Source organism: Xenopus tropicalis, chromosome 2 (genome assembly GCF_000004195.4).
Source record: "Xenopus tropicalis strain Nigerian chromosome 2, UCB_Xtro_10.0, whole genome shotgun sequence".
In the NCBI taxonomy this organism is placed as follows: Eukaryota; Metazoa; Chordata; class Amphibia; order Anura; family Pipidae; genus Xenopus; species Xenopus tropicalis.
In genome coordinates, this window is record NC_030678.2 from 172,551,756 (window position 1) to 172,563,307 (window position 11,552).

The 11,552-nt window shown below is 47.4% G+C and overlaps 1 protein-coding gene across 2 annotated transcripts in view; it reads right to left on the reverse strand.

Annotated features, from left to right (window-relative positions):
- Positions 1-2,072: 2,072 nt before the first annotated feature.
- The window catches only part of map6 (microtubule associated protein 6), a 48,500-nt gene continuing 39,020 nt past the window's right edge, over positions 2,073-11,552 (reverse strand). For both annotated transcript variants that reach the window (XM_012956469.3, XM_012956472.3), the window contains exon 4: positions 2,073-2,819. In XM_012956469.3, coding sequence (XP_012811923.1) covers positions 2,765-2,819 — 55 coding nt within the window. In that variant the 3' untranslated portion in view covers positions 2,073-2,764. The remainder of the gene's footprint in view (positions 2,820-11,552) is intronic.

Sequence of the window (11,552 nt, forward strand, 5' to 3'; positions counted from 1 at the left end):
GCAACCATATAGCTGCTGAAACTCCAAACTGCAGAGCTGCTGAACAAAAAAGTGTAATAACAAAAAATCAAAGATGATTTTTCACCCTTTTTCACTGTACAATTTTTCCCCCTTTTAAATGCCATACAGGGAGCACTTTGCACCATGGTTATTCAGTGCCAACACACCTCCAGACTTGCCAGACTCTACAGGTTGCCATTCTGGGCCTGTGAAGGGGCTTTGCACCATTGTGACTTTGGACTTAGTAATTGCAACTTCAGCACAGGTTGCATGGACAGTGTTAAAAATGTCAGACTTACAGGTTTGCAGTTTCCAGGTAGAGACCGTGTTGCTTTCTTTTTAATAAAATACTGCTGAGCAGCTGTTTTCCTCCAGTCAAACTGGTTCCGTATCAGACAAGATGGTGCCTATGAGCGCTGAGTCCTAATTCTAACACATGATTTGGACCCAATATGTTTCAAAATAATCCCCAGTAACATTAACAATTGCTCAGTAGCACTTTATCTGCTGTGCCTTTCCACAACACGTTGGTATGGGTGAAACTAACACAATATCCTTGGACCTTGGGGAAATGCGACTCTCTGATAAATGTAGTGAAAATGATTCATCAGTCAGAACTCGGTTTCCAACTCGTTTCTTTTTTATTCCGCTATTATTTACTCTGTAGCTCTAACCCGCGGGGAGTCTGCCTCCAGGATGTGGTTATAAAAACCCCACTATTTTTAAGAACAAGTGATTTCCTGTTTATTCTTGTTTTCAAGGCCTCATCTTACCTTTACTGGCGAATAAATGAATTTCGCTTGTTTTTTTTCTTGCCACGGGGAGAAGCAACTCCTCTAGGCGTGTAATATTATATTATTATTATATATATAAGCAGCTGATATTATTATATTGGGGATGTACTTTCCCTTTCTTGTAATATTCTTAGTATTTGGGAACAATCACACACCACTGCACGGAGCAAAACATATTTATTATGACATTTCCTTACAAATTAAACAAACAGCACAGCCATTCAATCGGATTATAACGGCGGGTATAGGCACAGTCGGTTTGGGGACCACATCAACGAGCCAATGCAGTCCCCAATCTGACTATTTTTTAACCTGCCTGATCAATATGGGCTCAACAGGGGCCCCTGTGGGGGGTTAGGGGATGCTCCCCCCGGTCTGACCCAGCTCCCCCTGGTCCGACCCTGCTCCCCCCAGTTCGACCCTGCTCCCCCCGGTCTGACCCCGCTCCCCCCGGTCTGACCCCGCTCCCCCCAGTCCGACCCCGCTCCCCCCAGTCTGACCCCGCTCCCCCCGGTCCGACCCTGCTCCCCCGGTCCGACCCTGCTCCCCCCGGTCTGACCCCGCTCCCCCCGGTCTGACCCCGCTCCCCCCGGTCCGACCCTGCTCCCCCCAGTCTGACCCTGCTCCCCCCAGTCTGACCCCGCTCCCCCCGGTCTGACCCCGCTCCCCCCAGTCCGACCCCGCTCCCCCCAGTCTGACCCCGCTCCCCCCGGTCCGACCCTGCTCCCCCGGTCCGACCCCGCTCCCCCACCCCGCTCCCCCCGGTCTGACCCTGCTCCCCCGGTCCGACCCTGCTCCCCCCGGTCCGACCCTGCTCCCCCAGTCCGACCCTGCTCCCCCCAGTCTGACCCTGCTCCCCCCAGTCTGACCCTGCTCCCCCAGTCCGACCCTGCTACCCCCAGTCCGACCCTGCTCCCCCCAGTCCGACCCTGCTCCCCCCGGTCCGACCCTGCTCCCCCCAGTCCGACCCTGCTCCCCCAGTCCGACCCTGCTACCCCCAGTCCGACCCTGCTCCCCCCAGTCCGACCCTGCTCCCCCCAGTCCGACCCTGCTCCCCCCAGTCTGACCCTGCTCCCCCCAGTCTGACCCTGCTCCCCCAGTCTGACCCTGCTCCCCCCAGTCTGACCCTGCTCCCCCCAGTCTGACCCTGCTCCCCCCAGTCTGACCCTGCACCCCCAATCTGACCCTGCTCCCCCCAGTCTGACCCCGCACCCCCAATCTGACCCTGCTCCCCCCAGTCTGACCCTGCACCCCCCAATCTGACCCTGCTCCCCCCAGTCTGACCCTGCTCCCCCCAACTAACCCTTGAAGCAAATTCACGTTCCTATTTTTCTCTCTGAAGCAATGTGGGGTTCTGCTGGTCTCCTATAGGCTCCCCTTGATGGTTCTAGAGTTGCCCTTGTTACCTATCTAGGTTTAGTTTAGCCCTAACCAAGAACAGCCAGATGCCCCTGGGCCTGGTATTGGGGTACAGGCTTCTCTGATTGTGATAAAGCCAAAGATCTCCTGAAGAAGGCTTCATGGCCTTGGACCTCCTCCATTCTAGACACTTCCTGGGGGCTTCCTGCCTGTAGGTTCTGCCATCCATTGGCCTAGTGATACATTACCTTTTACCATAACTATATACAAAAATATGTATTTTCCTCCCTACTGGGGCACTTATTGGCAGTTTTACACTATAAAAGCCCCTGGGAATCTGCCGGGCTATTGGCTATAATAATCCAGCCGTAGCGAATCAGCTGCTTCTGTTCCAAGGCTTGGGCGTTGCTTCATGCCTCCGCGCTCGTGGCAACATACCCCATGCAGGCTACAGAGTAGGGATACCGCCCCCCCTGCTGTGTGAACTGCAACTCCCAGGGGTGGGTAACCGGGGCTGCTGGGAGCTGAAGTTCACAGGGTTTGATCGTTGGACATTCCCGCTATCAGCGCTCTCCATACGGCACATTCCCATACACACGTCTCTATTCCATTCATTTCGGGGTGTAGGGTTCCGGCTCTGTATCAGTGTTGGGGTGCGCTGGGTTCCTGAAAGCACAAAAAGGGGTCATTATATTATAAACCACGGTTCCACCATGGCTACATTCCCACTGCCTACCTGCCCTCATATGTACGCTTAATGTATTGTATCTGACTGCCCTTACAGTAAGGAACCCCTTCCTATGCTGATGGTGAGATCTCCTTTCCTCCCCACCCCCAATGAATCACTCATTCCCCCTCTCTTGGTAGGGAATCCCATAACCTGACTGCCCTTACAGTAAGGAACCCCTTCCTATGCTGATGGTGAGATCCCCTTTCCTCCCCACCCCCAATGTATCACTCATTCCCCCTCTCTTGGTAGGGAATCCCATAACCTGACTACCCTTACAGTAAGGAACCCCTCCCTATGCTGATGGTGAGATCCCCTTTCCTCCCCACCCCCAATGTATCACTCATTCCCCCTCTCTTGGTAGGGAATCCCATAACCTGACTACCCTTACAGTAAGGAACCCCTCCCTATGCTGATGGTGAGATCACCTTTCCTCCCCACCCCCAATGTATCACTCATTCCCCCTCTCTTGGTAGGGAACCCCATAACCTGACTGCCCTTACAGTAAGGAACCCCTTCCTATGCTGATGGTGAGATCTCCTTTCCTCCCTACCCCCAATGAATCACTCATTCCCCCTCTCTTGGTAGGGAATCCCATAACCTGACTGCCCTTACAGTAAGGAACCCCTTCCTATGCTGATGGTGAGATCTCCTTTCCTCCCTACCCCCAATGAATCACTCATTCTCCCTCTCTTGGTAGGGAATCCCATAACCTGACTGCCCTTACAGTAAGGAACCCCTTCCTATGCTGATGGTGAGATCCCCTTTCCTCCCCACCCCCAATGAATCCCTCATCCCCCTCTCTTGGTAGGGAATCCCATAACCTGACTGCCCTTACAGTAAGTTACCCCTTCCTATGCTGATGGTGAGATCCCCTTTCCTCCCCACCCCCAATGTATCACTCATTCCCCCTCTCTTGGTAGGGAATCCCATAACCTGACTGCCCTTACAGTAAGGAACCCCTTCATATACTGATGGTGAGATCTCCTTTCCTCCCCACCATCTGCCCCTGGTTCTACACAGTAATTCTCCTTTCTACGGTATCAGCCGTCACAGCAGAACTCAATGGAAGTATGTATTTTCAAAATTCAAATTCAATTTGGCATTTTGCCAAACCTGCCCCCCCCCGCCCCCCCGTGTCACCATAAATGTAACAGGGCTATATGATATGATCAAACCCCTGAATATAGAGGGGATTTATAAAAAAGGAAAGGAAATATACTAATTTTTTTTATTGTAAAGGGAAACAAAGCTGTGAAATTCCCACAAAAAGGTAATGAGATGTAAGAGAGCAACTCTGTCTCCACTTTTATAATCTTACCCACTGTACATTGTCTTGTTGTTTTTCTTTAGACAATTTATCAAATACAGGTATGGGATCCGTTATCCAGAAACCAAATATCCAAAAAGTTCTGAATTACAGAAATCCCATAGACTCCATTTTAATCAAACAATTCAGATTTTTAAAATTGATTTTAATTGATTGCCCCTTATTGGGGCAGAACAGCCCTATTGGGTTTATTTAATGGTTAAATGATTCCCTTTTCTCTGTAATAATAAAACAGTACCTGTACTTGATCCCAACTAAGATATAATTACCCCTTATTGGGGGCAGAACAGCCCTATTGGGTTTATTTAATGGTTAAATGATTCCCTTTTCTCTGTAATAATAAAACAGTACCTGTACTTGATCCCAACTAAGATATAATTACCCCTTATTGGGGCAGAACAGCCCTATTGGGTTTATTTAATGGTTAAATGATTCCCTTTTCTCTGTAATAATAAAACAGTACCTGTACTTGATCCCAACTAAGATATAATTACCCCTTATTGGGGCAGAACAGCCCTATTGGGTTTATTTAATGGTTAAATGATTCCCTTTTCTCTGTAATAATAAAACAGTACCTGTACTTGATCCCAACTAAGATATAATTACCCCTTATTGGGGGCAGAACAGCCCTATTGGGTTTATTTAATGGTTAAATGATTCCCTTTTCTCTGTAATAATAAAACAGTACCTGTACTTGATCCCAACTAAGATATAATTACCCCTTATTGGGGGCAGAACAGCCCTATTGGGTTTATTTAATGGTTACTCTCTAATGAATACACAGTATATAGACGTATGTGGATCACTATCGGCAGTTATAAGAGTGTTTGTGCCAGTAGGTGGGTAACTGAAACTGCCTTATGGTTTAACAACCTGCCCACAACTGAGAAACAGCCCCGCCCACCCCAAAACAATGATTCAGCTCCAAAAATAAAAGCAGAAATCAGTATATAGACTTTCCGTATGGGCTCAGCTCCACATGGTATATGGGTAAAATGTGACAATAATTGACAAAATTATCACACTTATCATAAATACTGTGATTATGTTCTATTGAAATAATGTGTAACATTAAGGGACTATTTTTAGTTAAATTTTTTAAATCGATTTGTAGAAAATTGTTGATTTTCTTTAATCTTCATTACTTTGTTTTCTTGTATTCAAGATCTTAAACCTTCCCAGATCCCTTTACAGCAGTGATCCCCAACCAGTGGCTCAGGGGTAACACGTTGCTCCCCAACCCCTTGGGTGTTGCTCCCAGTGCCCCCAAACCAGGGAGTTATTTTTGAATTCCTGACTTGGGGGCAAGTTTTGGTTGAATAAAAACAAGATTTCCTACCAAATAAAGCCCCTGTAAGCTGATAGGGTGCATAGAGGCCCCTAATAGCCAATCACAGCCCTTATTTGGCTCCTCCATGACCAGTTAATTGATTTATATATTTCAGAAAGATACTGAGAAGTGGTAAAAATAAGTTCAAATCTCAATTTTTGTCAAGATTTCAGCAAACAAAAACTAATTTCTGTTTCCAAAATGATATTTTTTCAACGTGAATTGAAAATGATGAATCAAAATAAATCTTCAAAATGTGATTGAAATTTTGATTGGCCGACTAAAGCTTGTTCCCCCTATACAGACAATGGAAAGTGTATTTTTTAGCAATTTTTTATTTTTGAAATCACAAATTTTGAGAGACCAAAAAAGAAAGGAAGAATGTCATTTTCATTGTTATTAGGGATGCGCCGAATTCCGGATTCAGTTTGGGATTCGGGCGAATCCCGACGTTTTTTTAAAGATTCGGTTTCAGACGGATCTGCAGTCCCAGCCGAACCAAATCCCTTATTTTTACGTGACCGCGCCCAATTTGACGCGCGTGGAAAAAAATTTCCACACCGCAAATTTTTCCGTGCCGAATTTTCACAGAAGTTCTGCGGAAATTCGCTGCGAATCCATGCCTGGTGAAAAAATTCGCTCATCACTAGTGTTCCGTGCATCCCTAATTGGTATTTTTCACAACTTGAGTTGTTACTTTGCCAGTTGGATTGAATTTAGCATTTCCCAATAGAAATTGATACTGAAATTTTGATAGATGTGGAAAAACTTTGGCCAAAAAAATCTATTGGGCAAAAACAATTTAGGTGAGAAATTCTCACCCTTTAGTAAATCTTCCCCTTTATTAGTTGGGAACATGGGGCAAGTGATGTGTATGGGGCATTAGTGGTGTCTCTCATACATTTCTTTTACCAGGAAGTGAGGGAAGTGGGACGCGGGGGAAGCAGAAGAAACAGCCGCAGGTTGTGCAGTAAATGCTGATGATGATGATGGAGATGAAATCTACAGGAGGAAGGAAGGGCGGGCGAGGGACCAAACCTCTTTTTTTTTACTTAATAGACATTAAATGTTACTCTGTGAGGTTATTATGTGTTTCCTAATATTAACCCCCTCCTACCCACAGTTGTTTATTTGCCCCAGATACAATCTAATGGCGCAGCATTTCTTCAACAGGGAGCTCCACCCGAAAACTGTTGTTTGAATAATGAAAAAAAGATTCAAAGTGGGGGGGGGGGGGATCATTTATAAACAAATTTGCACCTGGGTAGTAACCCATGGCAACTAACCATATGTTTGTTTTTTTTACTGATCAACGTGCAGCTGGCTGAAATCGCTAATTGGTTGCTATGGGTTACTGCCCAAGTGCAAGTGTGCCCAGTGTTTATTAATGAGCCCCCTAATATGCCTTAATCACATGTTTTCTATAGTTATTTGTAAACAGAATAGATATTGGAAGCGGTATCTGTCTGGCTGGTTACAGTCTCTGCACTGCGGGTTCTGACTTCTGAAACAATGAAGCGGAATGACTGCGTCCATTTTAGCGCAAAAATAGCTGTGGTTGAGGTAGTTAATACCCCCCTGGTGTCTGGATCACTGCTGTGCCCTATTCATCATCTGTTGGGCATCAGAGATAAAAAATAAAAACCAATTGGGCAACTCCCCCCAAAAATAGGGGGGTTGGCAACTCTGCAGTTACAGGCTAGAGAGCAATCTGATTGGATAGGAGCCCCAGTGCTTCTCTAGGAAAAGGAGGAGGAGTCAGAGAAAAATATAGGGGTTTGGAGCCAAATCCATGGGGTGGGCAGGGGAGGTCGCAAAGGAACCCCTGCTACAGGTCCCCATACACGGGCCGATTGTAGCTGCCGATATGGGTCCCTTAGACTGATTCAGCATCTTATAGGCCCGTGTAGGGGCAGCAACGAGGGGCCTGCCCGACCAATATCTGGCCTGAAATTGGCCAGATATCGATCAGGCAGGTTAAAAGATGTAGTCGGATCGGGGACCACATTGGCTCATTGATGTATGTATGTATAACTTTATTTATTTGATGCGGTCCCAGAACCGTCTGCCCCATTGCCGCCAATATAATTCGATCATTTGGCCCCATGCTCCCCTATATCGCCCCCCCCCCCGTAGGTGTATGGGGACCTTTACAGTGAGAGTGCAGTGGAGAAAGTAAAAGAGCTGCCAGAACCATGAAAGGCTGTGGGGTGCTCCACTTGGGAGAAGCCTTTAGCTCCAGCCATAGAGAGAGAGTTCTGCTGCCTGTGGATGCCGGTTGCCGTCCTTGTGTGGCCCCTGTGTGTGGATGGGGGTTGATTGTGAGCCTGCTATGTGGGAGCAACTGCCTTATCCAAAAGGGAGAAGCGGGTAGTGCTACCCGGGGTACTTTGGGAAGGGACATATTGCCAGGGACTGAACTGGGCAAGTGCTTTGTCCAACCAGAGAGAGTGTGGGACTGTGAGACACTGAGAGACCACGGATTGACAGACCACATGGGTTCCCCAGGGCAGGATTACTCCTTATAGCAAATACTGTTGCATGTTTATCTTTTATATAATGTTATCGTGGTTACTGCAAATGGTGTGAGTTTGATTTTCCTTGTGGAATTCCCCTCATTGCCCACTAGGTGGAGGCACTGCGCCGTAAATCCCAGTTCCCAGTGTCTGTCATAGCAAAAGAGGTTTCAGGGCTTCTGGATTGGCCAGAAAAGTGTGTGTGATCCTGTCCTACGGGAGTGTGCCAGGAAAGGGTTACACCACTGAGTGGCTATTCTGTGGGGGTGAGTTCTGAGTAATGGCCACCCAGTGATGTAACAATAGGGGGGAAGACCAGTTGGCTTCTAGGGGCCAGTTAAGGCCCACAAAACTGTTATTTTTTTACTCTAAACTCTCACTATTTTTGTTTTCTTTAATAATGCTGAGGGCATTAAGTCACACCCCTTACCTGTGTAAGGCTTTGCTGGGGTTTGAACCTGGGACTTGCTGGCTGCTTTTCCCCAACCACTGGGCCAGGAGAGCAGCCGGCAAGCACTCATTTCCCTGAGATCCCTGGCCTAGTTATAGCACCCTGGCATCCTTATTGGTGGCTTTGGGTCTGCCAATCAGAGCTCACCCTGCCCTATATAAGCCCAGCCCTCCTTACAGTCTGGGCCTAAGCTTGGCCTATGCACATTAGCACTAAGGCTTGCCCCTAGCTCTGGCATTCTGCCCAAGCTTGGTTCCTGCTCTCACACAGGGGGAAATTCCAAGTTGGGGTCGTTAAAGTTATATGAATTTTAATTACAATTTCTTTTTAAGCCTTAGTGCTAATGTGCATAGACCAATGATATTTTACCTTCGCGCCGGCACCATTGTGCCAATGTATTCCTTTCTCCAGTCACCAGCAGGACCGGATTTCTAATGGAGGCGCCCCGAGGCAGCCCCCATTCTTCGCCCCCCCAAGCCCCCCCGCGAACAGTAAAGGTCCCATATGGAGCATTGGGGAGAGGTCCCCATTGCTCCGTATGGGAGCAAAATGTCAAAATTGTGCTGCGGCGGGGCGGCATGCCTCCCCTACGTTTGTGCCGCCCTAGGCCCGGGCCTTTGTGGCCTCGCCTGGTAATCAGAACGGCTCATTTTGTGTTTATTTCTCCTCAGCCCTATGTCTATAGCCGCCGAATGCTGAAATAGGCAGCGCGTGGGTAACCACAACCTTCTGCACATCGTGTAGCAACTCTAGCTGTCAGCTCCGGGTCGGCACCGTCTAATGACTCTCAGTGAGAAAACCACAAATTAAACCACAAGTGCTTAATAATGGTGATACAAAGCAATGTGCCTGATGTGTCTCGCAGTACGAGCAGCGCTTCGTTAAGGTGTTATGGCACCGACGGTAAGAGACGGGGAGGGAACACTCATATCGGGCCGGTGGTTGGCAAGGCTTGGAGTTGCTTGGCCCACTTACCACTCACACTGTGTAGTATCTACAGGTCACAGCCCAAGGCTTCAGCAGCCGCTAACAGATATGGAGCAGATCTATTATCTTTATAGGTACACAGATAATATCATTGGATTGGATAAAATAGTTAAGTCTAAAGGTCCCCATACATTGGGCGATTCTAGCTGCCGATATGGGTCCCTTAGACAGATTCGGCAGCTAATCGGCCCGTGTATGGGCACTACCGACGGGCCTGCCCGACCGATATCTGGGCTGAAATCGGCCAGATCTCGATCGGGCAGGTTAAAAAATCTAGTCGGATTGGGGACCACATCGGCTCGTTTATGCGGTCCCTGAACCGACTTTGCCTATACCCGTCGTTATAAATCGATCCCCAGGGCCAAATGATCGAATTAGCCTACACGTTCCCTGATATTGCCCACCCGTAGGTGGGGATATCGGGTAAAGATCTGCTCGCGTGTATGGGGGCCTTAAGAGCAATGTTCCACGGGGTGACTTTCCTGTCCTGATGGCCAAATGTGACTGATCTGTTCTTCAGCCACTAAATGATATTGTGTGTGGACATTCCGGCCACGCTGGATCTTCTGAGCGAGACTTACCTGTCACTTATATGATCCAGTGTAGTGTATTGTTGTCTGGTTAGTGGGCTTTGAGGTGATTAGACGATCATAACTGATTCACCCACAGCCAATCATAATGAGCCTGAGGTGCAGCAGAGCCTTTCAGAAGCTCTGGAACCAGCTCAGGTCCATAATATCTTCTCTTTTCTCCAATGTTTATCTCTTTTCTTCTCCTTCTCTTCTTCTCCGTCTGCTCCGTGCAGCTTTAGGGAATCCCCTGGGAGTCTATAAAAGGGGGGACTCTATAATGGCTGTTGCTGGGACCCATGGGAGATTGCTGCCAAATGTTGACTCCACCGTGGCACTTGGATTTGCCTTTTCGCCTTTATAAATAATTACCAAGCAGCCGCCTCCCATGTGAATACTTTGTGCCTCACATCAGACCGTGATGCTTCCAAATCAGACGAAGGCTCCTTTGTGAGTATAAAATGGGTCAGAAACACAACCCGAGTTCTGCCAAGTGAGCCCTATACAAGCTCAGCTGTGTCAGAATCCAGCGGAAGGAGCCATTATGTGATGTGAGGGTCCCTCAATGCAAAATGGCAGAAGAAGGTGCCATTAATGGGTAAATAAAGTTACATTATTTTCTTTTTAGTGAATTATTCCAAGACACATACAGTTCCCCCCGGTGCAGGGGGGGCAGACTTGGCAGTGGATTTTCCCAAAACATCCCAATATATGTGGGTCAGAAGAGTTAAGGTTGCACCAAGAGGGGTTAAGTGCCATGAGTAAAGTCTGAGTAGGTGGCAATGAAATGGTCAAGCTGCCTCCTGTACCCCCCGTGGTGTATAAGAAGGATACACATTATAAGGGGGTTCTTACTCGCATTATTCCGCGCGCTGCCATCTGTCTGACCTACATTTCTATTGGATCCCAGCAGGGATTTCTGCTCCGCCAAATATCATATTAAAGCCACAGAGCATTATCCTGACTGTCTGCAGCTGGAGGTTCAGCCTGTTCATTTAGCGCACTCACTGCACATTCATTTCAAGGGCCGGTAAAGCTTATTAATATGAGCCGACGTGTTTATTCCTGTACTGTACGGGGGGGGGGGGAATCTTTTATTTTATGTAGGAGACCTAGTTTATAGGGATCTGCTCGGCTGGGATCATCCATTATTTATCCTTTGTACAAAGGAGCAAGGCGGAGTCTCTATAATATTCCTTGTTATGTATGAGGCTTTCCACTTCTCAGGCCATATTGTGTATATACTGTGTATATATATCCCTCCTATCTAGAGTGTAAGCTCTATGGGGCAGGGACCTCCATCCTCTTGTGTCTTTGACTCTTAACTTATTGCAACTGTATTTATTTGTATTTATTGTTATACTTTGTATTTATCTATTATTATCTTAATAACCCCCTGTTTGTATTAATGTATTCTACTGTACAGCGCTGGGTACATAAGTAGCACTTTATAAATAAAGATATACATACATACATACATACATACACA